Source organism: Balaenoptera musculus, chromosome 4, assembly GCF_009873245.2.
Source record: "Balaenoptera musculus isolate JJ_BM4_2016_0621 chromosome 4, mBalMus1.pri.v3, whole genome shotgun sequence".
In the NCBI taxonomy this organism is placed as follows: domain Eukaryota; kingdom Metazoa; phylum Chordata; class Mammalia; order Artiodactyla; family Balaenopteridae; genus Balaenoptera; species Balaenoptera musculus.
In genome coordinates this window covers 133,481,000-133,507,185 of record NC_045788.1, presented here as the reverse complement: position 1 = coordinate 133,507,185, position 26,186 = coordinate 133,481,000, and the positions used below count along the sequence as shown (strand labels likewise).

Here is a 26,186-nt window from a genome sequence, read left to right as displayed (position 1 = left end):
CTTGAATCTCCTTTATGATGCCACTGTAAATGTGTATCCAGCCTCTAGTTTAAATCCATCTAGTAAGAGGGACCATGCAACTTCATGCATTTTCCTAAGTTTTAAATTATATACCTAAAATGTGAAATAAAAAGTTCTTATAATACATGTTATTAGCTAGAAATGCTTTCCAGGTTTAGCTAGGTATGAGCCACTATCACAGTGCCTCCCATGCCCATCTTGTGACAGACCCAGGAGAACAGTACAGTATGTAGCCAAACACCTGTGTATTCATTGCTTATGTAAAGTGTCCTTAAAATATACGGATTTCTAGAGACTGTTGCCTGCACAATGTAGAGATATGCCTCCCTCTTTAAGAAGCAGAGCTGGCCTATCTATAGTTAGGACTACCAGTCTCCTCCACAACCTGCAAAGTATGGTATTTGAACCAAACCTCCATTAGTTACTTTGATTATGCTGACCATATGTTTTATGGGTACATGGTTTGACATACTTCTTTCTCTGATATGTGGATATGTATGAAAAGTCCCACAGATGGGTAAGAACATTGTTAAAACTTAGTATTGTCACCTCTTCAATATAACTGAAGATTTACCCCTAACAATCCAGCTAGTATCATAATGCTGTACACTAGGCCCAGCATGATGGGCCAGCATTTCAGAGTTGACTTCATCTGGTTTTTTTGGTAGCCTAGCTGCTTGACAGTGTATCTGTGCTTTCCTTAAAATAAAAATTAGGGTGGGTTAGAAGCATTAAAACTGCATCCTGAACCTGAAGTGGCCACCAAATTGTAAAGTTTGTGTTGGGGAAAAATGGAAAATTGAGCATGCAAGAAGAGTTTGGACTTTCAGGCTTAGGTTGTCCATAGAGTAACAGGTGTATTGGACGAAGGAAAGAAAGGAAGCCATTCAGCAGCCTGTGGCCGTAGCCCCGGGCTGAGGCATTGCAGTGTTAGCCCATCGCTTGTGCTAACATCTAAAATGAGCAGGTAAGCCAGGACATTGTAAAGGAAAAGGAAGCCTTATGGTTGATAACTTAATGCAGAGGAAGGAATTATGATAGATTCTAAAATATCCTTGATGACTGAAGTTTGGTACAGCAAAATCTTGTTTGGGGGAAGAAAAACGAGTCTAGTTTTATGTCCGTTGATTTTGAGGTTGATCTGATACTCAGAACACTTTTGGTCTGAAAGTGTAGATAAGGAATGATCTGTAGAGGTTTTATTTACAATTATTAATAGATGAGCTCCTTGGGGCATAGTGTAGCAGGGGAAGAGCAAGTGGAGTTCATGTTGTTATAACTAAGATGAAACCATTTGAAATTTCTTCCCATTGATTTTTTTTTAGAAATTCCTTAAAAGATTAGTACTTTCTTTAACTACTTTCTTGGTGTTATTTATGGTAAGTGTTTAATTTATGCAAATTCCTTATTCTGCTTTGTAGCAAAAATTATTTAAAATAGAGGTCTTAATTTTTGTTTCTCCAAATTTTTCATATGTTACCATTATAAAAATTTAAAGTATTACAACCATAATCTTCGATTTGTGGACTTATGTCAAATATATTTAAAATCAGATGTACCTGGAAAATTTAAAAATCTTTATGCTTTTTATAGGGCTTTTTACATCAGCCTATATTTTTAAACAGATTTATTTTTATTTAAAAGTTTTACGTAGCACTTTTTTGATAAAGGAAAGCTTACAGTAGAATATATAATTTTGAGGTTACATGACATTCATCCTTGGAAATGGCATGATAAATAGTATACATTTAATTTATATTTTTATTTTATGAGGTGTTCAGTTATTTTATTTCCTGTGTGCAAATATCTTTACATTCAATAAAAATTTTGTTAAATAATGGACTAAGTGTTCCATTTAATCTGGACCAGTGCCTAAGAAACTTAGTGGGACTTGAATATCATCCGTTCTACCATTTTCCCCCTGTTAAGAACTTAGTATTGGGACTTCCCTGGTGGCGCAGTGGTTAACAATCCACCTGCCAGTGCAGGAGACTCGGGTTCGAGCTCTGGTCCGGGAAGATCCCACATGCCGCGGAGCGACTAAGCCCGTGCGCCACAACTACTGAGCCTGTGCTCTAGAGCCTGAGAGCCACAACTGCTGAGCCTGCCTGCCACAACTACTGAAGCCTGTGCGCCTAGAGCCCATGCTCTGCAACAAGAGAAGCCACCGCAATGAGAAGCCCACGCACCGCAACGAAGAGTAGCCCCACTCGCCGCAACTAGAGAAAGCCCTTGTGCAGCAACGAAGACCCAACGCAGCCAAAATAAATAAATTAATTAATTAATAAAGTAATTAATTAACAAAAAAGAACTTAGTATTCATTTTTGGGGTTGCAAAACAAGTAATAGCTCCTCAATTTTCTTCTGGCCACTTTTGTAAAAACACTTCTCTTTCTTCACTTTGTAACTTTGAGGGGTTTTTTTGCTCCCACATGTTTCCTTATTGGACCAACTAAACATTACTTTTTTCTACCAGCCAGACTGATTGTAACCTAATTTGGAGGAACTATTTAGAACGATCAGACCAAAAATACTGGCAGTATTATGTATATAACAGTTGTCTTAAGGGACACTAGGGGTTCACACAAACAGCTTCCAGGGTCTTTGAAACTGGAGGTGCATACAGTATGAGATCCATGTGACTGCTGATCTGGGAGACATGCCGTATGTTCTCAGATGCAATGGGCAGGAAAGACAGTGGCTTCCAGAGTTACAAAGGGAGACACTTTGAAATCAAGATGTTGATGTGTAATTATTTCATTTCTCGAAAAGGCAACTCCAGTAGCTCCAGACTGAGTAGGAGCAGAGATCTGTTTATTTCATAATAAGGAATACTGATTCTTCGAAGCAATAGCTGGGAAAACCCACTAGTTAGTGAATAAAGCAAGGCCTTGTTTGTTAGTATGTAACAATGAAATCTAGAAGCATGGGACAGATGGGGTAGATTGCACGTCACTGGGAGGTGATTTCAGATAGGGAGTAGGACTTGAGCTTTACTTACTTCACAGAATCTATAGCGTAAGTACTGCACAGTCTCAGAGAGCAGGCAGTGCCTGGAGCCCTGAGACAGCGGTGGCCATATGGTGTGAAGTCATGCTGACTGGATCAGACAGGGTATGTGTTGGAAAAATGGGGGGGAGTAAGGTAGACTAGGGACAGTGGGTATGCATCTTAGACAGCCTTGACAACTAGGCAGAAGAGCCTAGATTTCTATGAAAGGGAATGCGTAGCTGCTGTTCTGTGCTTAGGTTCTTCCCCTCTCCCCTACCACCCCAACAAACACATTGATGTATGTAGGCGCGCACACACCCACCCCAGAGGGCTTCTCTAACCAGAGGGCTAGACTTAATTTAATCTTCCTACCTGGCTCTTCTTTTCTTTATATACTTTGTTGATAGATGCTACATACATAATTTCTATAAATGTCTGGAATGTGTACTCATTTCTCTTAGTTCCAGCATTTGATTATTACCTTCTAGAAAGTAGCAACCATTACTGAACTGCTCAGTAAAAATCCACTATACAGATCCATTAGATCCACTAAGATTCTGCTTGCAGGGCCGGCTTCATGAGCACGGGACCTGTGCAGTCACGCTGGACCTCACACTCAGAAGGGACTCAGGCTTGGTTTAAATGCTTGGCTGTCACCATCTTGAAATTTTAATAATTTCTGGACAAGTTTCCCCACATTTTCATTTTTCAGTGAGCCTTACAAGTTGGGTTGCTAGTTCTGTCAACAAGCACTTAATTATCTATCCTAAACTAAAGGAGATAGGATTCTAGTTTTAAGTGATACATCTAACGTTAGCAGCTCAATAGAAAACCATTAAATATAATGGTTAAGAGAAATGACTTTGGAGTTGGTAACACCTGATTTGTCTCAGCTCTAGCCCAGGGGGTGCTATGAGACCCTAGGTATGTGCCTTAGCCTCTAAGTCTCAGTTTGCTCATCCATAAAATAAATTCAATAATACTGTACTACTTTCACCAAAAAATATGTACAAGAATGTTCTTAGCAGGATAATTTGTAAAAGCCTTAACTGGATACAGTCAAATGTCTATCTTTAGTGGAATGGATAATAATAATTTATTCATACAATGGAATACCATATAACAATGAGAATGAATGAAATAATACAACTACAGGCAACAGCATGAGTGAAATTCATAACACTGAGAGAAAGAAACTAAACATAAAGGAGCATGATTTCATATATAAAGTAAAAAACAGACAAAACTCACCTGCTCTTAAAACTCGGATATTGAGTGTCCTTAGGAGGGGAAGGTAGTGACTAGAAGGGGAACGAGGGAGCTTCTGGAGTTCTAGAGATGTATTTCCTGCTATGACATGGCCACATTCACTTTGTAAAATTCAGCAAGCTATACACTTAGGATCTGTGAACTTTTCTATGTATATTTTTTTTAGTTAATTTTTTTTGGGTAAGTTTTCCTTTGCTTGTTTGTTTGGGTTTTTGGCTGTACCACGCAGCATGTGGGATCTTAGTTCCCTGACCAGGGATCAAACCTGCACCCCCTGCATTGGAAGCATGGAGTCTTAACCACTGGACTGCCAGGGAAGTCCTTCTATGTGTATTTTATACAGTACTTCTATAAAATTTACATTTAAAAAATAGTCTTGTCATGCAATTACTATGAAAATTAAAGAAACAGCTGTGAATCCTTAGAGATGCTTCAAGAAGTCTGCAGAATACAGGTTTAAATACTTCCATTAAATGGCTTATAAACTGATACAGAGGAATTAGGGGTACAATTTCAATGTGTCTTCATTGTCCACTTTTTCCTTTTTTAATGGTCTATTTTAAGACTTTGAAAGCCCTTTCAATGACACCTTTGGTTATGAAAATTGAGCCCTCTGGCCTGCATAAGGTTTTTTAAATTTTTTCAAGTACATCTCAAAATTTTTATTGAACAGTAAAATGAAGTTAAGCACATGCTCACCTTTGTGTGAAAGGTTGAACTATAAGCCCATTCTCAAATGCGTACCAGAGATTGTTGCATATTATCTTGTTTAATTGCTTTCAAGAACTATTACCTGAATTCGTTTGAAGACAACACTTAGAGTTGTCATTTTATCCTTTGCCAGCACTGTTTTTCAATTTTTACTTTCATTTGATCTGGAAGACGTTTTGTTGATTAGTTTATTTCATGTATATTTTTTCTTTTTTTGTTTTTAGGTGACTATGAAAGGCTTATATTTTCAGCAGAGTTCTACAAGTGAAGAAATAGCATTTGTGTTCCAAGAAAGGGTAAGAAAAATTGTTTAATCATTAAATGAAACAAGATAGTGTATTTTCCATATGTGACAGACCCAGTTTTAAATGGCCTGTTACAAATTATTTTGAGTTGAACTAAATGAGTGAAAATTACTTAAGTGAAACCCTATAAATTACTTTAATCTTATGTGAAAACAGTGGTCCATATTGTGGTATAACTATATTTTTTAAAAGAGTTGCTACAAAGGAGTTTTTAGTTCCTCAGGGTGGTGGCATAAAAGATACTAGGAAAACAGAACAACTTCAGTAGTCTTATGTGTTGCAAAATTAACCCAATTTATTCTGAATACCACAGTAAAGTGAGTTTTCAGATTGTAGGCATATTTCAGAAAATACTTTCTCTCATATTGGGAAATGAAAGAGGTGGAAGAGCATTGTTTTTCACACTAACTTCTGAGCTGTGCGAAGTTACCTCATTCACTAAGCCTTAAATGGTTTCCAGTTTTTTACCACTTTAAGCAGAGATAGTAGAATTTTCATACATTGGTGATTGATTGAAAGGTTTGTGGCAGGCCAGAGTCATTATCCCACTGTAAATTTAGGGACGAAAACTAAGTGCTATGTGTATTTCATAGTGCCTGTATATTTCATAGTAGTAATAAGAATTTCCGGCTCATGAACACAATCCAGTTTTTCTGTGTTATCTTTCTACAGCTCCAAAATCATTTAAGTTAGGAGTCTAAACCTCAGACAGCTTGGCTTCTACCATTGGGTCAGGATGAAAGGTCTAAGAGTTTTGATTGGCTCTCAGGAGCAGTCATCACCAGGTTCACACAATCATGAGTAAAATCCACAAATTCATCGATATTGTTGAATATATTCGTGTTATCACCAAATATTATCAAATCTGAGTTTTAAAAAGGGATATCCCAGAATATTGTGTTCATATCAAATTAAACGCAGTGATCCCTTTGATAGAACACAGGAGGCACTGTGCAAGTAGCTGTTCTAGCCAACTTTTGATCTAATATTGGGGCATATCAGGGGTTGAAGAAAGCATTTTAATTATTGGTGTCATTGGTGGATGACATTGAGTACCTGAGTCTGAAATATCTTTGCCTTTGAAGTTATATCTAGCTGTGAAATATGAGGAATAATTAAGTTCCATTAAGTTTGTATTTTGACCCCAGAGTGCCATGGGGCATGCTGAAATGTCCAAGACAGATGTTAAATAAAGCAGAGATTAACAAATGACACTAGCAAACTTTATTTATAGCATTAAGAAAATTCCATAATCATTATGGTGTATATATTATGTGTATGTGTTTAAGGCTATCGCTGCATGAAGGTTTGATGCTTTGAGATTATTTAAATTAAAATGAGGTACAGTATTTGTTGCTCTACTTCGTTATCCTGTGTTCATTGCCTACGCATATATCCCTGTCAGTATCTTAAGTACCTTTTCAAAATATGTACCCTAACTAAGGCTTTTTAAAATTTTTACCCCCACATTCCCTATATTCTTTTGTATTATATACTATAGGATAATTGCTTGTACCTTTTTCAGTTAAGTAAGGTGTAAGATTTGGAGTCTGTTTGATTTTGTTCAATTATGTGTGAAAATTTTTGCGACATGAAGGCATATTCTAAAAGGAATGTGTAATTATTTTATTATTTGGTTCTAGGAAAATCTTCCTGTTACAGAGGATAACTATGTGAAGCTTCAAGTTAAAGCTTGTGCTCTGAGCCAGATAAATACAAAGGTATAAATACAAAGGTATTGGTGCTTTTATTTTGGCCAAAAGTCAAATGAGAGTTTCACAATATATTTAGCATACAAAAATTATAATAATAACAACTGACTTCTGAGTACGAAGAAATTATCATTCTTAGAAGAATAGAACAGCTAGGAAAAAGATTAAATGTTCATTTGTGTATTTCTATATTAAGGTAAATTATTAGCCTAATTGAAGTCATGTATTTCATATTATTATATGAAAATATTTTATAAACTCCTTTACATTGTGAAAAGCTGAGAATTTATAATTACTAAGGCCTATAATCAAGGAAGAAGTGACTGTTTAAATATAGTAAAAATAGAAACTAGAAACCTAAAATTAACTTATTAAGTCTCTAGTCTGTAGATATTTCTAATCAATGTCTTGATAGGGTTCATATTCTTCTTGTCATTTCTCTTTGTCTCTCTCTCACCACCTCACACCACCCCACAGTAATCTTCCATTATTGACCACAAAGTACACGGAAAGTCTTCAAATGGTAAATAAATGAAGTATGGTTAAATGTGCCATGATAAATAGAGCAGGCCCATTTACTCAGTTTTATAAAGATAAATACTGTAGTTTTATTGGGCCCTTAACTTATTGGCTTTTAATGTCAGCATAATTTCTAGGGATCTAAAAGTTTTCTTCAATAAAGTCACATTTAGGGAAACTACAGAACAAAGGTATAGGCTTCCACTGGGCGATTCTGTAACATGAGCATGACTTGAGAAGTGAATTAGTGAGATGCCCTGAAGTCCTTTCACTGGGAATAATCTACTGTTCCTTATCTGCAGAGTTCTGTGTTCAGCCCTTCCAAGATGTTCTTTTTAAAACTACAAAAAATCCATTCAAATGCCGGTCTAGGAAATTATCTCCATGTCTAACAGAAAGAAATGGTAAATTACAGTGAAATCAGTTTGATTTTACAACAACTATTAATCATAATGATTAGAAAACTGTAGGAATGTGAGAAGATGCTTATGGTAAGTGAAGGAGAACAGGGTGCAATTGCCACAACCATGATTTTAGCTCTGCATAAAAAATAAATACTGTAAAACACCGAATGTTTCTGTAAGAATGTTATGTGAACATCTTAGGAAAAAGGTAAAGTTCCACATTGAGAAAGAGACTTTTCTGGCAATGAAGTATGTATAGGAGATCAAAGAATTGAAAAATAAGGGAAATATACAAGAAAATTATTTCAATTTCTTTTTACTTACTGTTCCTAAAATACTAACATATCTACAAATAATGTTCAGCATCTCTAGTATTATTATAAAAGTATAGTAACTTCTATACTTTTAGAAAAGTATAAAAGGAGCTTAAACTACAGGCTTATCTATGTACACTCTGTCACTTTAAAAATGAAGTGCTGAATGTGGTCAGAATCTAACAACATAATAATCTCTCAAAAATAAATAATTTGGACTTCCCTGGTGGTCAGTGGTTAAGAATCCTCCCGCCAGTGCAGGGGACATGGGTTCGACCCCTGGTCCCGGAAGATCCCACATGCCGCGGAGCAACTAAGCCCGTGCGCCATAACTACTGAGCCTGTGCTCTAGAGCCCGTGAACCACAACTACTGAGCCTGCCTACCACAGCTACTGAAGCCCGTGCACCTAGAGCCCATGCTCCGCAACAAGAGAAGCCGCCGCAATGAGAAGCCCGCGCACCGCAATGAAGAGTAGCCCCCACTCACCACAACTAGAGAAAGCCTGTGCACAGCAACGAAGACCCAACACAGCCCAAAATAAATAAATAAACAAATGAAAAATAAATAAATAAATAATTTATCCTTTAAAAGAAGAAACTCCAGCCTGAGATTATGTGGCAGTTTCCCTGTGTATATCCATCACTACTTCTCACCTACTCCCTAACCCAAGGCTTGTGAGAAACAATCAAACCCACCCCACCCAAATGAGGTGACTGTTACAAAGTGTTTAGCCAACTGAAAATTGTTCTGGCTATAATTTCCCTTCATATTTGGCAGAATAAAGATGTTAAAGTATGTTGATGGTGATTTGAATGGTAATACTCATACCTAAGCCCTGCATGTCCACTAATTCCTCAGCAAACTTGGTTTCCTACTCTGTAGAGGAACCTGTTTTGTGAAGTTACTTGCTTTTTGTCTTGATGCCAAAAATGGAGTCATATTTGCTTTTTATGTGGTTTGGTTTTTGCTCTTGCTTTCCTCATGTATGAAAAGAGGTTCGGATTTATTCTTGACAATAAATTCAAGCCTTTGTCATTATTTAGCTTCTAGCAGAAATGAAGATGGAGAAGGATTTCTTTCCTGTTGGGAGAGAAGTTGCTGGAATTGTGTTAGATGGTAAGTTTACAGATATAAGTATCTGTATTCCTTTTCTAAGGTAAAAGAAATTAAATGGTAGCTAATTGGTTTACTGACACATAAAATTATACACACTTCTTCAAATACAAAAGTTAATTATGCAGAAGTGTTTTCCCTTTTTTTAATTAAAAAGAAAACTAGAACTAAATTGGTATTTTATAATTGAAGAGCTTATTACAGTTTAGTAAATATTTAGAGATTATGTATTTAAATCCATGAGTAATCACATTGAATAGAATGACCAGTATTGTCCTTTTTATGGTATTTGCAGACCAGCTAAATTACTTGTGTAAATTGGCTTTGGGCCAGAATTTATATAATGGTCGGTAACTACATTCACATTAAATTTTTAAAGTATGCCTAAAATGGAGTATTTAAAAGGTAAACAGTTTGCTCATCTGAAATTGGTTCTGGGGAGAAATAACCAGTAACATTTTATGATAAATGCCTTAAATAAAGAAAAATTTTAGTAAATAATGGTCTTAACATGTAGAACAGTAAGCCTAAGTACTTGAAATAATTTGTTTCTGAATAAACGTAGTGTTCATATTTTCTGCTAATAGTTCATGATCAATCATTTTATGGTTACTCTTCTTGCATATGTGAGTGGATGAATGAGCATTATCATGTGGGTTAGACTATTTGAATTTCACCTGTAAATTTAATCTATAATACATCTGATACTCTTAATGTAATCTTCTAACATAACTAAATCATAATTTTATTCCCTCTCCTTTCTTCTGCTTGGATTGTACGAAAATAAAAATAAGAATTATAATAGCCAGAAGATGATCAATCAATTATTCATTCATTCTTTTTTTTATTCATCATTTCATGAGCACTTGCAAAGTGCTTGGAATGTGAAGATAAATAAGACAAAGTCCCTGCCCTCCAAGAGTTCACAATCTAGGGGAGAGGCAAACAAACATGTATAGGCAAATTCATTCTGAAAGCTCCAAGGAGAAGTGCCCAACCAGCCAGCAGAAACAGGAAAGGCTTCTTGGAGTAAGTTAGCCAGACAGTAAGGGGTGGGCAGGAGGAGAATTCTTCTCCAAGAATCACACTCAGTAGAGAAGATAGCATGAGCAAAGACGCGGAAGCAGGTAATAATGTGATGTATGTAAGAATTATGGAGTTCGGTGTTACGAGAGCAAAATTAAGTTCTGGGCATTAGTCATAGGCAAGGTACTTGGCAGAAAAAACCACTGTGTCAAGAAAATTCTCCTTCAGAGATCACAGAATAAAAGATATTGAACAGAATCTTTTCATGATGATAGGAACACTGATTCCTTCCCCCCCAAAAAATGAGACAAGAGGGTAGGCAAGGGCCAGACCCATGATGAGCCTCCTATCTCAGATTGGGTTGTAGAGAGAGTATTCGAGTGGCCATAAGAAGGGTGGATTTGAAGCAAACCAGGCTGTAGGCAAGAGGACTGTTTGGGTAGTAGACCAACAGGCAAGAAATGGCATGGGGCTTCCCTGGTGGCGCAGTGGTTAAGAATCCGCCTGCCAATGCAGAGGACACAGGTTCGAGCCCTGGTCTAGGAAGATCCCACATGTCACGGAGCAACTGAGCCCGTGAGCCACAGCTACTGAGCCTCCGCTCTAGAGCCCACGTGCCACAACTACTGAGCCCACGTGCCACAAATACTGAAGCCCGCACGTCTAGAGCCCATGCTCTGCAACAAGAGAAGCCATCGCAATGAGAAGCCCGTGCACTGCAACGAATAGTGGTCCCCGCTCGCCACAACTAGAGAAAGCCCGTGCGCAACAACGAAGACCCAGTGCAGCCAAAAATAAATAATTAATTTAAAGAAAAAATGACAAAGTCCATAACCTAGACAGTGGCGGCAGAGGTAGTGAATGTATTCAAGAAATACTGAGAAAGTAAAGCCAGCAGAACTTAATAATTGACTGGAACAGGGATATTAAAAACAGGTAAAAGCAGGAAATGATTTACAAGATTCTGGTTACATTCGAAAGTTGTCAACTTATAAGTTGTGTTTGAAACTATAGAAGGGTGATGAGTTCATCCAGGGAGAGAGTCAAAATGAAGGAGACAGACAGCATGGAACCCTTGGCAATGCCACTGTTTGAAGGACAATTAAGAGGAGTACGAAGGAAGCCAAGAAAAAAGGATCAGGGTGATTTCAGGTAGACAAGAATCCTCAGCAGGAGGGAAAAAGAAAAGTACAGAAGCCAAAAATATTGGGGGATAATGGTACAGAAGAGATCCAAAGAAGCAGCAAACTGGGGTCCTTTTGCAGACAGAGCCAGCCTGAGGCGCCACTTCCAGATTTCAGGCTCTACCTTACTTCACTGCTGCACCTCAGTTTCCTTGTCTGTTAAATAGGAGTAATAATAGGTACTTAATGGGTATGCCATGAAGATTAAATGTGATAACACGCTAAAATTCTGGGCACAAGTAGGCATTCAATGAAGTTTGGGTTTTTTCCTCCCATTTCCTTTTGTAACTATTTGAACAAAAATATTCTAAAGAATTGACTGATGGTGGAGGACTTTTCTCTACACACAAAGAGAAAATGTAACTATCACTTCTGTATAGTCCCCAAAATTTCTTGGCACCATTCTGAACTTATTTCCATAATCCCAAATCAAAGTAGTTCATATGTGACTCTAACCAGAATTCCCATTGTGCGTGAGAGATTTTACAACTCAAACAATGACAGATTGGACTAGCCTCAGGAGGGGTGGAACCCAGTATATCCAGTGTAATCATCATAAGAGCTGTGGAGTGGATTATTCTCCTTTATTCCTTCATCCTTAGCTGAACGGAGAGACATCCTGCTCTACGGTGTCAACAACCACATGGCCCAGATATTGTAGAGAATCCAGATTTGACATGTTCTATCCTACTGTCCTTACAGACGATCAAAATGTCCTAGAAGTTCTTGACTTTTTCTCTGAGTTAGTGACTTTTTATTAATCCATGGCTTTTAAAATTTATTTTAATCGTTCAGTTATATTTAATAACCTCAAAATAATGATTATTAATTTTCTCCACTCTTTAGTTGGAAGCAAGGTATCATTCTTTCAACCAGGTGATGAAGTAGCTGGTAAGTTATAGGTCCTAGTCCTATTTCAAGTCCTCTGTCTTACTGTTGTTTCTTTTTTTTTTTTTTTCTATACAATTGCTGATGCTTAGTGTGACCTTGCTTCATATACAAGTACTTACCTAAGTTTTGGAATTTACTCTCAAATATCCATTGATGAAGAGAATTGGGATTTTGATCGCAATAGCAGAACATTTAAAACTTTTCAATATCTGGCTGTAGATATGATAGAAAGATGACCATAGTTGTTGCTGTCCTTGGTGCAGCCCTTCACTGACAGGACCCTGGTCTATAGTTAGACTGAAGACTCCAGAGAAAAGAAAAGTCACAATCCATCTGCTTGAAGACTACTGACTGACTTGGCTATATAGAAGCTCTTCTCTCCACATCCGACTTGAATTATATAGAGCTGCTCCCTTACTACCCTCGTAAAACTAAAAATTTACTGGAGACATTTAATTTATTGGTTTTTTTTTTAATCCATAGTTAATACCATTTTGCAAAAATATATATTTATACTTGTGTCCTAGACATTCACACAAACAAATATAAAGTATGCATTTAGTAGTAGTCTTTGAAATTGCCATTTCTCTGTAGAAAATCTTCATAGGAAAATATTCATATAGACTTAGAAAATGTATAGCTTTACAGCATGCTTGAAGCTGTTAAGAATAAATTTATAGGAAAGTTTTCATCAGCTTTTAACACAATTGCCTTTGACTTGGGTATTTTCTTTGAGAATTTATTATTTCTATCTTATCTTTATTATCTGCCCAAGAAGTCAGTGACATTGTATTATTCAAGATCCTTTTTGTAAGAGACCAAAAATAAAATCAGAGTAGCTCAGGGGAAAATGGGATTTTATTGGAAGCATACCTCACTATCCTATAGAACCAAACTCTGGAAGGGAGCCGTGAATCAGGGACAAGTTTAATGATGAGCACAGATGCCCCCAGGACTCTGACTTTGTTCTGTACATCAGCCGTCGTCTTTATCATCACTCAGAGGTGAAAGAAGAGGAAGAAAAAGAGGTAGTACAGGTATTATAGTGTTCGTATCAGAAAATAAACTATCTACTTCCCTTCCTTATTTCTGAAATCTCTCCCTTCTCCACACTAGTACTGGAACCTTCCTCAAAATTCCACTGAGGAAAATTTAGACTAATGCTTACTGGCATCTCATTAGGGGTGAATTCATTTTTGGTTTGTGTCCCTTAAGTTTCTCGTTTTAATTTTCAGGAATTTTACCCCTGGATTCTGAAGACCCTGGACTTTGTGAAGCTGTTCGAGTACATGAGCATTACTTGGGTATGTGGTAGTCCAGTGTTTTGGAACTCACGTAAGCCTTATTTCACAGACGTGTGTGGTTTTTAGTAACAGTATGATTTATTTGCATCTGCTGTGTGTACCTAGGAAATAACTATCGGGTGGTCATATGACTACTTCTAGCTTATATTTTGTATCCATAAAATTCATTTTCAAACTAAACAGTATTTAGACCTTTAAGTTTCCCTTACACTGCTCATGGTAAGAGGTTTGAAAAGCCATTTCTCCCTTGGCTCTGAAATTATATCACTAACCAGAATTTTTTACTTCTTATTCTCGGTTATTAATTGAAATTTTTAAATGTATAAAATCTAGACAATACATGTCTAGATGTCAGGAAAGACTCAAAAACACTTATTCTTGTTTCTGTTGCTAATATCTTTTGACCAGTATTCAATATAACTTAAATGTTAATTTAAAAATTTTCTTACAGTAATTTACTTCTTAAATATTTAAATTTAAATGAATAAATGTATAAACACAGACACTCTTCATGAAACTGTAGTGAAAAGATGCTGCATCTCCTTAGTAATCAGGGGAAAGCAAATTAAAAGCACTTAGAGATACCGTTTTGCATCCATGAGACTGACAGTTATAAAGTTTGACCATCCCAAGTGTTGGCAAGGATGTGGAGCAGTAGAACCTTTTATGCACTGGGAGTGTAAATTAGTACAAATGCATTAGAAAATAACTTAGCATGAGCTAATAAAGGTAATGATGTATTAACACCTCAGACCTAGTAATTCCACTGGTACTTTCATATACCAGAGAAGCTTGATGTGTACCAGTAGCACATGCACAAGAGTTCATAGTAGCATGGTTTGTAATTGTGGAATAAAAAGAGAAACAGCCCAAATGTTCATCATGGGAAAATGGATAACTAAAGATACTTCTAATTAACTCATCAGTGAAAATGAATAAATAACAGTCAAACATATCAAGATGGATGAACCTCACAAACTGCTGAGTGAAAAAAGCAAGCAAATTGCAGAAGGATACGAACAGTGTGATTCCATTTTATTTCTATGAAGTTCAAAAACATACAAAGTTTAATTACGCATGTGTTATTTAAGGATATAAGGAACAGGTAGGGATGAAAAGTCATGTGGAAGTTACCTTTGTGGGCAAGGAAAGAGGATGTGATCAGAGTAGATCCACAGGACTACAGTGGTACTGCCAGTCGGCTATTCCTTATGCTGGGATTCATGTTATTCTTCATATCTTATCTATAGGTCATCATACATTCTTTTGTGTTCTTGAACTATTTTATTAAAATTTTTCCTAAGTTCTTTCTTGAATGATATAAATGCTAATCAGACCATGTGGGCCAATTTGGATTTTGGACTATTAAAAATAGTAAATTTGTACATTTGAGTCTATATAGTAACTTGAACTAGGCTAGGAAATCTTAGGCATTTCATTTTTGAAATTATAAATTGTTAAGTAATTTATATTTAAATTAATGACATTTACTATGTCTAAAATTTCCAAGTAATACCTTCTTGTTTATTAAAGATTAATTTTTTAATTAAATTTTATTCATTCATTCATTCATTCATTTATTTATTTATTGGATGCGTTGGGTCTTCATTGCTGCACGCAGGCTTTCTCTAGTTGGGGCGAGTGGAGGCTACTCTTCGTTGCGGTGCGCAGGCTTCTCATTGCGGTGGCTTCTCTTGTTGCGGAGCACGGGCTCTAGGCACACAGGCTTCAGTAGTTGTGGCGCACAGGCTCAGTAGTTGTGGCTCGCGGGCTTTAGAGCGCAGGCTCAGTAGTTGTGGCACACGGGCTTAGTTGCTCCGCGGCATGTGGGATCTTCCCGGACCAGGGCTCGAACCTGTGTCCCCTTCATTGGCAGGTGGATTCCTAACCACTGTGCTACCAGGGAAGTCCCTTAAAAATTAACTTTAAAAGACAGTTTTCCAGAAATCTGAGGCCTGTGCTTATTTATATATATATTAAGCCTACATATGGAGCCAACTATTTGTCTTCCTTTGAAAGATAAAACTCACTTCCAAGTACCATGCAGTGCAAATCTCTGATCCATGACTATTTTGATATAATGCAGTTTGAAAATTGAGGACGGCTGCTGTCTCTTTTATGGGAAACTCTACTATTTTTAATCCCAGAATTTCCTTGGGCCCTTTTTTTTAAAAAAAAATATTTATTTATTTATTTATTTTTGGCTGCATCAGGTCTTAGTTGTGGCTCGTGGGATCTTTTGTTGCGTTGCGCGGACTCCTCTCTAGTTGTGGCATGCGGGCTCAGTTGTTGCAGTATTTGGGATTAGTTGCCCCGTGGCATGTGGGATCTTAGTACCCTGGCCAGGGGTTGAACCTGCGTCCCCTGCATTGGAAGGCAGATTCTTAACCAGTGGACCACCAGGAAAGTCCCCCTTGGGCCCTTATTGTCCCTGTTCTTTTGAGAACCTTATAAATATGGAGTCAACTAAAACCTTTAGTTTGGATTCCTAGGCTTGAGTTTTGACAAAGTAAACTAAATTAAATTGTTATAGAAAGTTAACTCTTGAAAAAACAAACCAAGAAAAAAAAAAGATCCATTTCTTTAAGCATTGCTGAACACTGGAGGATTATAAGATGGACCAGAAGAAGAACAGCAAACTGGAACATCAAAATTTTCTAGCTATAAAGCTTAATCTAAGACAAGAGAACCACACAAATGACCTTTTATTTTCCTACAAATCAGGAGGATTATAGTCCCAAAATCCACCAACATATACAGAGGAAGCAATTCTATTGATAGATATTCCTTGAGAAGGGAAACACAACAAAATGTTTCTTTAAAAGAAGTACTTTAAGAATGACCACTAACACCTGAAACATTGTAAATCAACTCTACATCAAATTAAAAAAAAAGAAGAATGACCACTAACTGCGTGACCTTTAGGCAAGACCCGGGCACACTTTACTTTGTCTATAAACAAGGATGCCAAACTAGATAACCTCTAATCTCTGCTGTAGCTCTAACATTCTATGAAAGAGAAAATAATTTCAGTATGTTCCCTGAAGATTTGCAGGGAGAAATAATTTAGTTCGCCATGACTATTTTAGTTCCTATTAATTATTTGACGATTTTTTTAAATAAAAGCTCACAACTCAGTCACCTTCTAGTAAGTCAGCTCTTTTACCAAACCAAAGAACCAGTCTCCAAACAACTCCCAAAAGATGTCTTATTAATCTTGTTTCAGAATATTGAGGACAAAGGTAAAAAGTTGAGTAATTCTTCCAGCTCTTTTGTGCTTTCAGTTCTCAAGCCATTCTGATTTTATTTTTCATACAAACAGCTCATGCAGCTCAATGTCAAAGAAACAACCCAATCAAAAAATGGGCAGAAGATCTAAATAGACATTTCTCCAAAGAAGACATACAGATAGCCAAAAAGCACATGAAAATATGTTCAACATGGCTAACTATTAGAGAAATGCAAATCAAAACTACAATGAGGTATCACCTCACACCGGTCAGAATGGCCATCATCAGAAAGTCTACAAACAATAAATGCTGGAGAGGGTGTGGAGAAAAGGGAATCCTCCTACACTGTTGGTGGGAATGTAAATTGGTGCAACCAGTATGGAGAACAATATGGAGGTTCCTTAAAAACTAAAAATAGAAATACCATATGATCTAGCAATCCCACTCCTGGGCATAATCTGGAGAAAACCATAATTCAAAAAGATACATGCACCCCAATGTTCATTGCAGCACTATTTACAATAGCCAAGACATGGAAGCAACCTAAATGTCCATTGACAGAGGAATGGATAAAGAAGGTGGGATACATGTATACAGTGGAATATTACTCAGCCATAAAAAAAGAAGGAAATAATGCCATTTGCAGCAACATGGATGGACCTAGAGATAATCATACTAAGTGAAGTAAGTCAGACAGAGAAAGACAAATATCATATGATGTCACTTATATGTGGAATCTAAAAAAATGATACAAATGAGCTTATTTACAAAGCAGAAACAGACTCACAGGCTTAGAAAACAAACTTATGGTTACCAAAGAGGAAAGTTGGGGGGGAGATAAATTGGGAGTTTCGGATTAACATATACACACTACTGTTGATACATACAAAGTAGATTATCAACAGAGACCTACTGTATAGCACAGGGAACTCTACTCAGTATTCTGTGGTGACCTATATGGGAAAAGAATTTGAAAAAGAATGGATATATGTATATGTATAACTGGATCACTTAGCCGTACACCTGAAACAAGCACAATGTTGTGACTAAACTATACTCCAATATAAAATAAAAGTTAAATTTTTTAAAAATTGGCACACATTTTCAGCATTATTCCTTTGGACCTGAGGTAGAAAGAATTGAAATTGTAATTCTTGGGCTCTGACATACTGTTATTATTGATCCATACATGGCTCTCTTCTATTTATTTTCTTAGTTTTTATAACATAATAAACACTTGTGTACCACCTAACACAAAAGCAAGGATCTCAACGTTAAACCATGTCCAACCATGTAATTTTAAAGCCTCTGCAATCTTAAATGTAGTTTTATTACTGTTAGAATTTTTTAAGCCCTGAATTTTTGATTTCCTAATGAAAATATGGGTAGTCCCAATCCTTATGATGAAAGATGTTCCCAAAAAATTCCATATAAATAAATTTTATATAGATTGAACATGCACTGTTAGAGTAGGTGGGCTTTAAAGTCAGACTTTGAAACTTGTGGCCTCAGACAAATTAATTACCCTGAACCCCGTTTCATAATCAGTAAAAGTGGGAAAATAGCTATCTCGAGTTTGGTAAGGAATAAAGTACTGTGTGAGATATCCCCTGTTTTACTCTTTGAATGCCTTGCTTGTCTGAACATTTTCATCATGTGCTTGGATGCTTTGCTTCCCCACTAGATGGCACTAATTAGTTGGTAAATTCCATGCTGACTGGCCGTGCTAACCCATCTGCGTCTATTGACATAAGAGGAAAAATAGTCCCGGTAAAGACTATGGAAAGTGTTATAAACTTGATTATAGGTAAAATGAGAAAGTATTGCCTATACTGTGAAAAAAATCACATTCAGTGTACAACATAAAAACAAAATAAAAATTAAATAAACAGATTAAAGAGCAGCGTAATGGTCAGAAAATATAAAGCTAATATGGCTTAAATTACAGTATACTAGGAGTCTGCATTTTGTTCCAAGTGCAATAGAAAGCCATTGATGAATTTTAAACAAAGAAGTGTTAGGATGTTATTTATGTTTTTAAAAGATCATTCTGACACTTCTATTTTTCAAAGACACCACTAAAGAGATTGAAAAGAGAAGCCATAAAGTTGAAAATAATTACAACACATAAACAAGCAAATGACTCATCTAGAATATATTAAGAATTTTTACAAATCAATAAGAAAAAGTCAACAACAATAGAAAAATTGATAGAACACTTGAACAGTCACTTCACAAAGGGAATTCCATATGACCAACAAACACGGAAAGGTACTCAACTTCATTAGTAGTCAGGGGAAAGCAAATTATCAGTAAAATCACATGTAAGAAACCATTACACATCCATATGATGGGCAAAAATATATAATACCAGGGTTGACAAGGATGTTCACAACAGCAGCTGTGGGAGAGTAAATTCATACAGCCACTTTGGAAATATAAAGTCGAAGGTAATATATCCTGGAGCTGGGATTTCCATTCCTCAGTAAATATCCTGGAGAAAACCTGTGTACCAGTGTAAGAGTAACTTTTATACAAGAGCATTCTTAGTTAAGAATGCTTAACTACCAAAAATGGGAAAAAACACAAATGTTCCTTGACTGGAGAGTGGATAACCAATCCATCCTATGAAATCAGATGTTGCCATAAGACATCAAAAACGGAAGCACTATACTATAGCCACATGTAACAAGAAAGGATGTGTCTTACAAAACGATGTTCAGCAAAAAAAGAAGATAGAAAAAATGTGTGTGGTACAATTGCATTTAGATAAATTTCAGAAACAGGCAAAACAAAATTATATTGTTTAGGAATGGATACTTGAGTTATTAAACTATGAAGCTGAATTAGAAAATACATTAGAATGGTGGTGACCTCTGATGTCAATTATATCTCAATTTTTTCAAAAACGTCTCTGCTGGAGAGGCGAGGCTGTTGGCGTGAGGGCTGTGCTCTCTCTCTCAACCAGGATGGTGGTTACTTGCTTTATATTTATTCATCCAGCTGTACTTTATTTCGTGTACTTTTCTGCATACGTTTTACTTTAACAATAAAACGTTTAAAAAATACACACACACACACACACACACACACTTCTATGCTGAAAGTGGAGTATGCATGGGTAAGAATGGAAGCAGAGAAACCGTAATGTAGGTGAGAGATACTAGAAGTAGGCTTGGACCAGGGCCATGGTGGGAGCAGAGATGGAGGGAAACAGATCCAGGAAGCAGGTCTCACGGGACTTGCTAACAGATTGTTTCCTCTTGTTCTTTGTGATAGTTCACAAACCAGAAAAAGTTACGTGGACAGAAGCCGCTGGAACCATCCGGGATGGAGTACGAGCCTATACAGCTCTGCATTATCTTTCTCATCTCTCTCCTGGAAAGTCAGTGCTGATAATGGACGGAGCAAGTGTAGGTGCTAATGGTTTTGTTAAGAAACAAACCAAAATACAAATAAACTTAGGGAATTGAGAAATGGGCCATCCATTTGCTAATATAATTTGTTGCCAGTTAGCTTATTCACTGATACTTTTACCAAACTCCCATTTTCTAAAATAAGCAGCTTTTATCAAGGAGATAAAAGTTAGCATTACTGTGTTTAGTTTCTTATTACTTTGAATCTGCTAGTACTTTAAAAAAGCAGACAAGCCATTTTTATTCATGTCTGTTACACAAAGCCTGAAAGAGCTCATAGTCTTTGAAGACAGACCCCAGGACTCCCTGCCAATTTTGTGTCATCTCCCTCATACTTAACACTTATGTGATTAAGGTGTTGCATTTATAGATAGATCACACAAGATCAAAACTGTGCTAATTTAAACATATTACATGCATCTTCAAAATATAGTTCAAGATACTAAAAGAGATTACATAAAATATAATTATAATCTAAAAATGTCACAAAACTTGGGGTGATTTTATAGTTTTATTTTCTAACTGGCTGTTGATGAAAATGCTTTTTCCCCTGCTTTTCATTGAAAAAAAGGCATAACTGTCTTCAGCATTGGCTTCATCCTTACGTCCTACATCAGGATAGTAGTGTTTCCCTGAACTTACTCCACAGGTCAGCAAAAGGATGGAACTTTTGAAGTTGAGGTTGCTGGACTTGCATATGTATTGATATTATATAATTAGCGTAGTACATTATGCTGACAAGGCCCTTAATGGCTCATTTTTCTCATTCCAAGGCCGTGTTCTGAATTCGGCCTCTGTCCTTGAAATTGTGTGCTGCTTGCAGTCAGACTGGCTGAGAGCCTGTGGCACACATAGCTTTTCCACCACCCCTCTTGAGGAAGAGTGTATCAAATGTTTCCACTTCTAAACTTACCCGTATTTTTTTCTTTTTCTATCAGACACTTTATTAACCAACCTATAAAATGAATTAGATACGGCCTCTGACCTATATCTATAACACCATCGTGTATTTTTTTCCACACAGGCACTTGGAACAATAGCTATTCAGTTAGCACACCATAGAGGAGCCAAAGTGATTTCAACAGCGTGCAGCCTTGAAGACAAGCAGTGTCTTGAAAGATTTAGGCCTTCTATAGGTGGGTAATAGTACTCAACACAGACTTTAAAACATAAAATTTTGAAGAGATATCACCTTAAAAACTGCACTTGTAAAACAAACTGCAAAATGCCAAACGCATGTCATTTAAAAAATGCACTTAGTATCTGTGCTAAGTCCAAGTTTACATAAGTTATAGTTTAAATTTTAATGATTTGTTTTTTAAACCTACATTTTTCAGTGTTTTTTCTTCTTTGCCTCATTGTTACCAACTCACCCAAGTTTGAATTAGGTGAACTTTGACACAGTTGAGAAACACCTGATGCCTCTTTGGTTTTAGTCAATAAATCAATATATTTTTGCATCACTTTTTATGTTTCTCAACCTCTTTTACCCAGTGATATACCTCTAAAGTTGTCTGTTTCCTGTGATACACTAGGAAGGGAGATGAGCCACTTACACAGAAACCCAGGTCAGATATAGTTTAGGATAAATAGGACATGGTAGAGGCTGGGGAGCTCTTGAAAAGATTGAACCTATATGAATAGCGATGAATATGGAAAGGAGAAAGAAAATAGAGATTGAAAAAATGAAAAAGAAGAGAAGAAAGATAGGAATGGAATTTTATAGACTGGAGTTAACAGAATTAATATTGGAGTTTAACAGATGAAGAGAAAAGAAGAGCAGAGTGTAAGTGAAGGGCAGGCAGGAAGGAAAGTAAGGTTCATTGAGTGTTAATATGGATGATAGTTCCTTAAATCCTCAACAACCCTGTGTCAACTAACTGGGAAACAGCATTTCAGAATTTAGCTTGTCCAAGGATGTACCACTAGATGTACCACTAGGCCTGGAATGGAATTTGAACCCAAGCCTGCCTAATAGTAAAGCCTGTGTTATTTCCATGGTTATGTTATGCTTCTGGCAGAGATAACCAAGAAATGGAAGGAAGGTTAAAACAGGGGCTGGAGAAAGGAGGAGAATAAGAAAAAAAAGGAAAAAGAGAGATTGAAAATGGAAGGGGTGGGTAGCATGAATAGTATTGTTGGAGGGAGCAGTTTCCTCTTGGTTAACCCTGCCCTTCTTAGGTGCTTCAGCCCCCTTTTCCTCGAGTCCCCCCACCCTCACCTCCATCCCCTGAGACTTCAGTCACTACTGCACTACACCTCCAATCTGAGAATCTCTGAGAGGGATTCTCTTTACTGAGAAGGTGTTAAAAGATACAAAAATGAAATATAAACATGTGTCTTCGTCTGCCAATTCAAATTGAGATTTTTTTTTAGTTCTCTCACTGGCTTGTTCTATTAATACATTAAAGCAACCAGTTAAAATTAGTTTATTTTTACTAACCCTGCTTAAAATAATCCTGGGTTTTTTTTCACCTTCGGGATATTTTTTTTTGTTTTGGAGGGCAGAGTCGGGAGATGCGGGTGTGGACTGGGATTCCTATGACTGAGAAAGGTTAAAACAGCCTCTAACAGAGAAGTACCAAATCACATAAATATATCTTTGCACTTTTTAGTTCTAAACTCTATTAAATCTGAACATACTTAAGAAATTGCTTAATCTTTCAGTCCACATCTTCATATATATGTACCTCTGTGGTTTAGAGATTCTCAGTTCTGGCAAAATATCCTTTAGCTGTAAAGAACAATCCTCTATGTCAACAGACCAACATTGGGACACATTATCCATAAAATGCTCATATTTTTATTTTATTGGATATACCAGTTCCTTCATTTAAATTGATCCTTAGCAATACTGGTTAGATGAGAAAAAGTATAATTTGATTCAGTAATTGCTTCAACCATTTAATTCATTTCAGAGAAGAGATATTTGCTTTTCTATCTCTTCTTCTCTGAGTTGTGTTGATCACATACAGATTGCCTGACTTCCTGTCCTTTACAGCCCGAGTGATCGATGTGTCCAATGGGAAAGCCCAGGTTGCTGAAAGCTGTTTAGAAGAAACAGGTGGCCTTGGAGTAGATATTGTCCTAGATGCTGGAGGTGGGTACTTTACTAAATCAGTAGTCTCTGTAGTTTTTATATTGTGATGGGAGAATTCCTGGGAAAAAAATATATAACCAGGAGATAATTATTTATATATTATTAAATTGATATTTAGGGTTTTTTTATTTTTGAACTTTTCTATTTAAATTGGCGCTTCTTAATTTTATTCCCATTGTAAGCACTGTCTGGAAGAGAGAACATGCTTGCCTTTTAAAGGTAGGCATTGGACTTTAAGTATCTCTACAAGAAATCTGCAGACATGATCTCCTCAGTGGTTCCTGGATTAGTTCAGGTCTCAGCCAGCTGCTTAATTAGTCAGTTCTGCTATGTATGGCTGCCCTCTATTGGATGGTAGACTTCTGCAGTCCCTGTTTGGAAAGTGCACAGAATTTTGTTGCATTTTCACCTTGCTTGAACTTTTGTAGTTTAACCAATATCTATTTAACACCTAATCTTCACACTCTTAGGTAGTGCCATCACACCTAAAGAACAGGTTTCACAAGCCTGCAAAGGGATTCTGTTTATACTTTGTTAGAATTTATCTTCTATCGTAAGAATTGTAATGAATACAACTATGACCATATGTATTTCTTTTTAGCCAGCATTTTCAAGATTCGAAATTAACTCAGAAAAATCTTTCAGTGGAAGTGAATGTATACTTCATTAACTTTTCAAATGGACATTTCAATAATTATGTCAAAATGTGACTGTCTTTTTTTTTTTTTTTTTTTTTTGGCTGCATTGGGTCTTTGTTGCTGCACGCAGCTTTTTCTAGTTGCGGCAAGCCGGGGCTACTCTTGATTGCAGTGCCCGGGCTTCTCATTGTGGTGGCTTCTCTTGTTATGGAGCACGGTCTCTAGGCGCGCGGGCTCAGTAGTTGTGGCGCGCAGGCTCTAGAGCGCAGGCTCAGTAGTTGTGGCGCACGGGCTTAGTTTCTCCGCGGCACGTGGGATCTTCCCAGACCAGGGCTCGAACCCGTGTCCCCTGAATTGTCACGTGGATTCTTAACCACTGCGCCACCAGGGAAGTCCCAGTATGACTGTCTTGAATCTGAGTTCCTTACTCTTAAAGAAGTCAGCTTTTCCCAAAGTATTAAGCTATCAATGTTATAATTGAAATTATCAGACTTAGTTATGTGCTATGTTATCTTGCCTGATTTTCAAATTAAAATAGACTTTTTATCTTTAGTTATATCACTTATAATTAAATCTAAAGTAAAGTGTATGACCAGTTTTCATGCAAAAAATATATTTTAAGTGTCTGAATACAAAATGCTTCCTTGTTCCTATATTAAAAAGTAAAGAGAACTAGTTTGAAGAATAAATTTTTATCAGATTACTATAAAATACATTTTCTCTCTCTCTCCCTCTCTCTCTTCAAACAATTCCTTTGTAAGTGAGATTATATAATAAAGATGATGAACCAACTGTAAAATTACAACTACTACCACATAAACATGATATCATCACCCTTCTTGGTGTTGGAGGCCACTGGGTAACAACAGAAGAAAACCTGCAGGTATTATCAGAAACAATAAAGCATTACTGATACACCAAAAGGATGCAATTAACAAAGAATAATGCCTAAGTCTTTTAGCAAGGTGTGGCTAAATTTGTATAAATTCTGAATTATATCCTATTTTTAAAGAAATGTAGCTTTTTTTTTTAAACTTTAGCTGTTGGCCAAATGTTGAAATATAGTGCTTAGCAGAGGAGTTCATTTAACTTTTATTTAGTGGTTTTGAAGTAGTGACTTATGAATTTTTTAATAGTGTTTCAAATAAGATTTTTTTCCTTAGTAACAAACATTCTTGTTGACATATACTTAACAAAGTATTTCTATATAAAATTATGACAATTTCCTAATTATTCAAATTATAATTTACTATATGTGTGTGTGTGTGTATATATACACACATTGTCTTCCAAAGTTACATTTCTCAACAAAATTCAATTCAAGTATTTTTATCATGGTTGATATGCAAATACCGTAATTCTCATGTACCAATCTTCACCAATTTTCCAACTTCCTCATGAAGATGACTGGTGAGTAGCAACAAGAAATATCTCTCTCACACACACACACACCCCTGCACACATATACCTACTACCGCTTCATCACCTCTAGATTGGCCTTGCATTTGACCTTGCTGTTTCATCATTTTGGACAATGCATTAGAAAAGAAAACAGTATAGTATACATATTATTATTATTAAAGTTTGTGTGTGCTGATTATTTGTGATTTGGGTATTATTTAATTTGTGTAAAAGCTTTTCTGGCTGAAGATACCAATCATTCTTCTGCTATTAAACTCACAGCAACTGATTATTCTTTGTGCATTCTATCCAAGTTGGATCCTCCAGATAGCCACTGCCTTTTCCTCAAGGGAGCGACGGTGGCTTTCCTTAATGATGAAGTTTGGAATTTGTCAAATGTACAACAGGGAAAGTATCTTTATATCCTTTTTTTCTACTGACTTGAGTTTCTGGCTTGAAATTTACCTTGTATTCTCGTCATTAAGTTCTTTAATAATGATAATAATAATTAATAATAATAGCAGCTAACTTACATTGAACATGCCAAACAATGTTCCCAGTGCTTTATAGGTATTAATTTATTTAAATATTAAAACAGCCCTGTGAAAGTTAAGTACTATATTATCCCTATGTCA

At 36.4% G+C, this 26,186-nt stretch overlaps 1 protein-coding gene across 3 annotated transcripts in view; it reads left to right on the top strand.

Annotated features, from left to right (window-relative positions):
- CRYZL1 (crystallin zeta like 1) overlaps positions 1 to 26,186 on the top strand; it is a 33,258-nt gene that overhangs the window by 3,456 nt on the left and 3,616 nt on the right. For 2 of the 3 annotated variants that reach the window (XM_036849771.1, XM_036849773.1), the window contains exons 2-11: positions 5,217 to 5,288; positions 6,941 to 7,018; positions 9,292 to 9,364; positions 12,418 to 12,462; positions 13,698 to 13,766; positions 20,276 to 20,409; positions 21,437 to 21,548; positions 23,414 to 23,512; positions 24,912 to 25,033; positions 25,866 to 25,971. In XM_036849771.1, coding sequence (XP_036705666.1) covers positions 5,217 to 5,288; positions 6,941 to 7,018; positions 9,292 to 9,364; positions 12,418 to 12,462; positions 13,698 to 13,766; positions 20,276 to 20,409; positions 21,437 to 21,548; positions 23,414 to 23,512; positions 24,912 to 25,033; positions 25,866 to 25,971 — 910 coding nt within the window. The remainder of the gene's footprint in view (positions 1 to 5,216; positions 5,289 to 6,940; positions 7,019 to 9,291; positions 9,365 to 12,417; positions 12,463 to 13,697; positions 13,767 to 20,275; positions 20,410 to 21,436; positions 21,549 to 23,413; positions 23,513 to 24,911; positions 25,034 to 25,865; positions 25,972 to 26,186) is intronic. The other variant, XM_036849772.1, reaches the window with a different exon arrangement.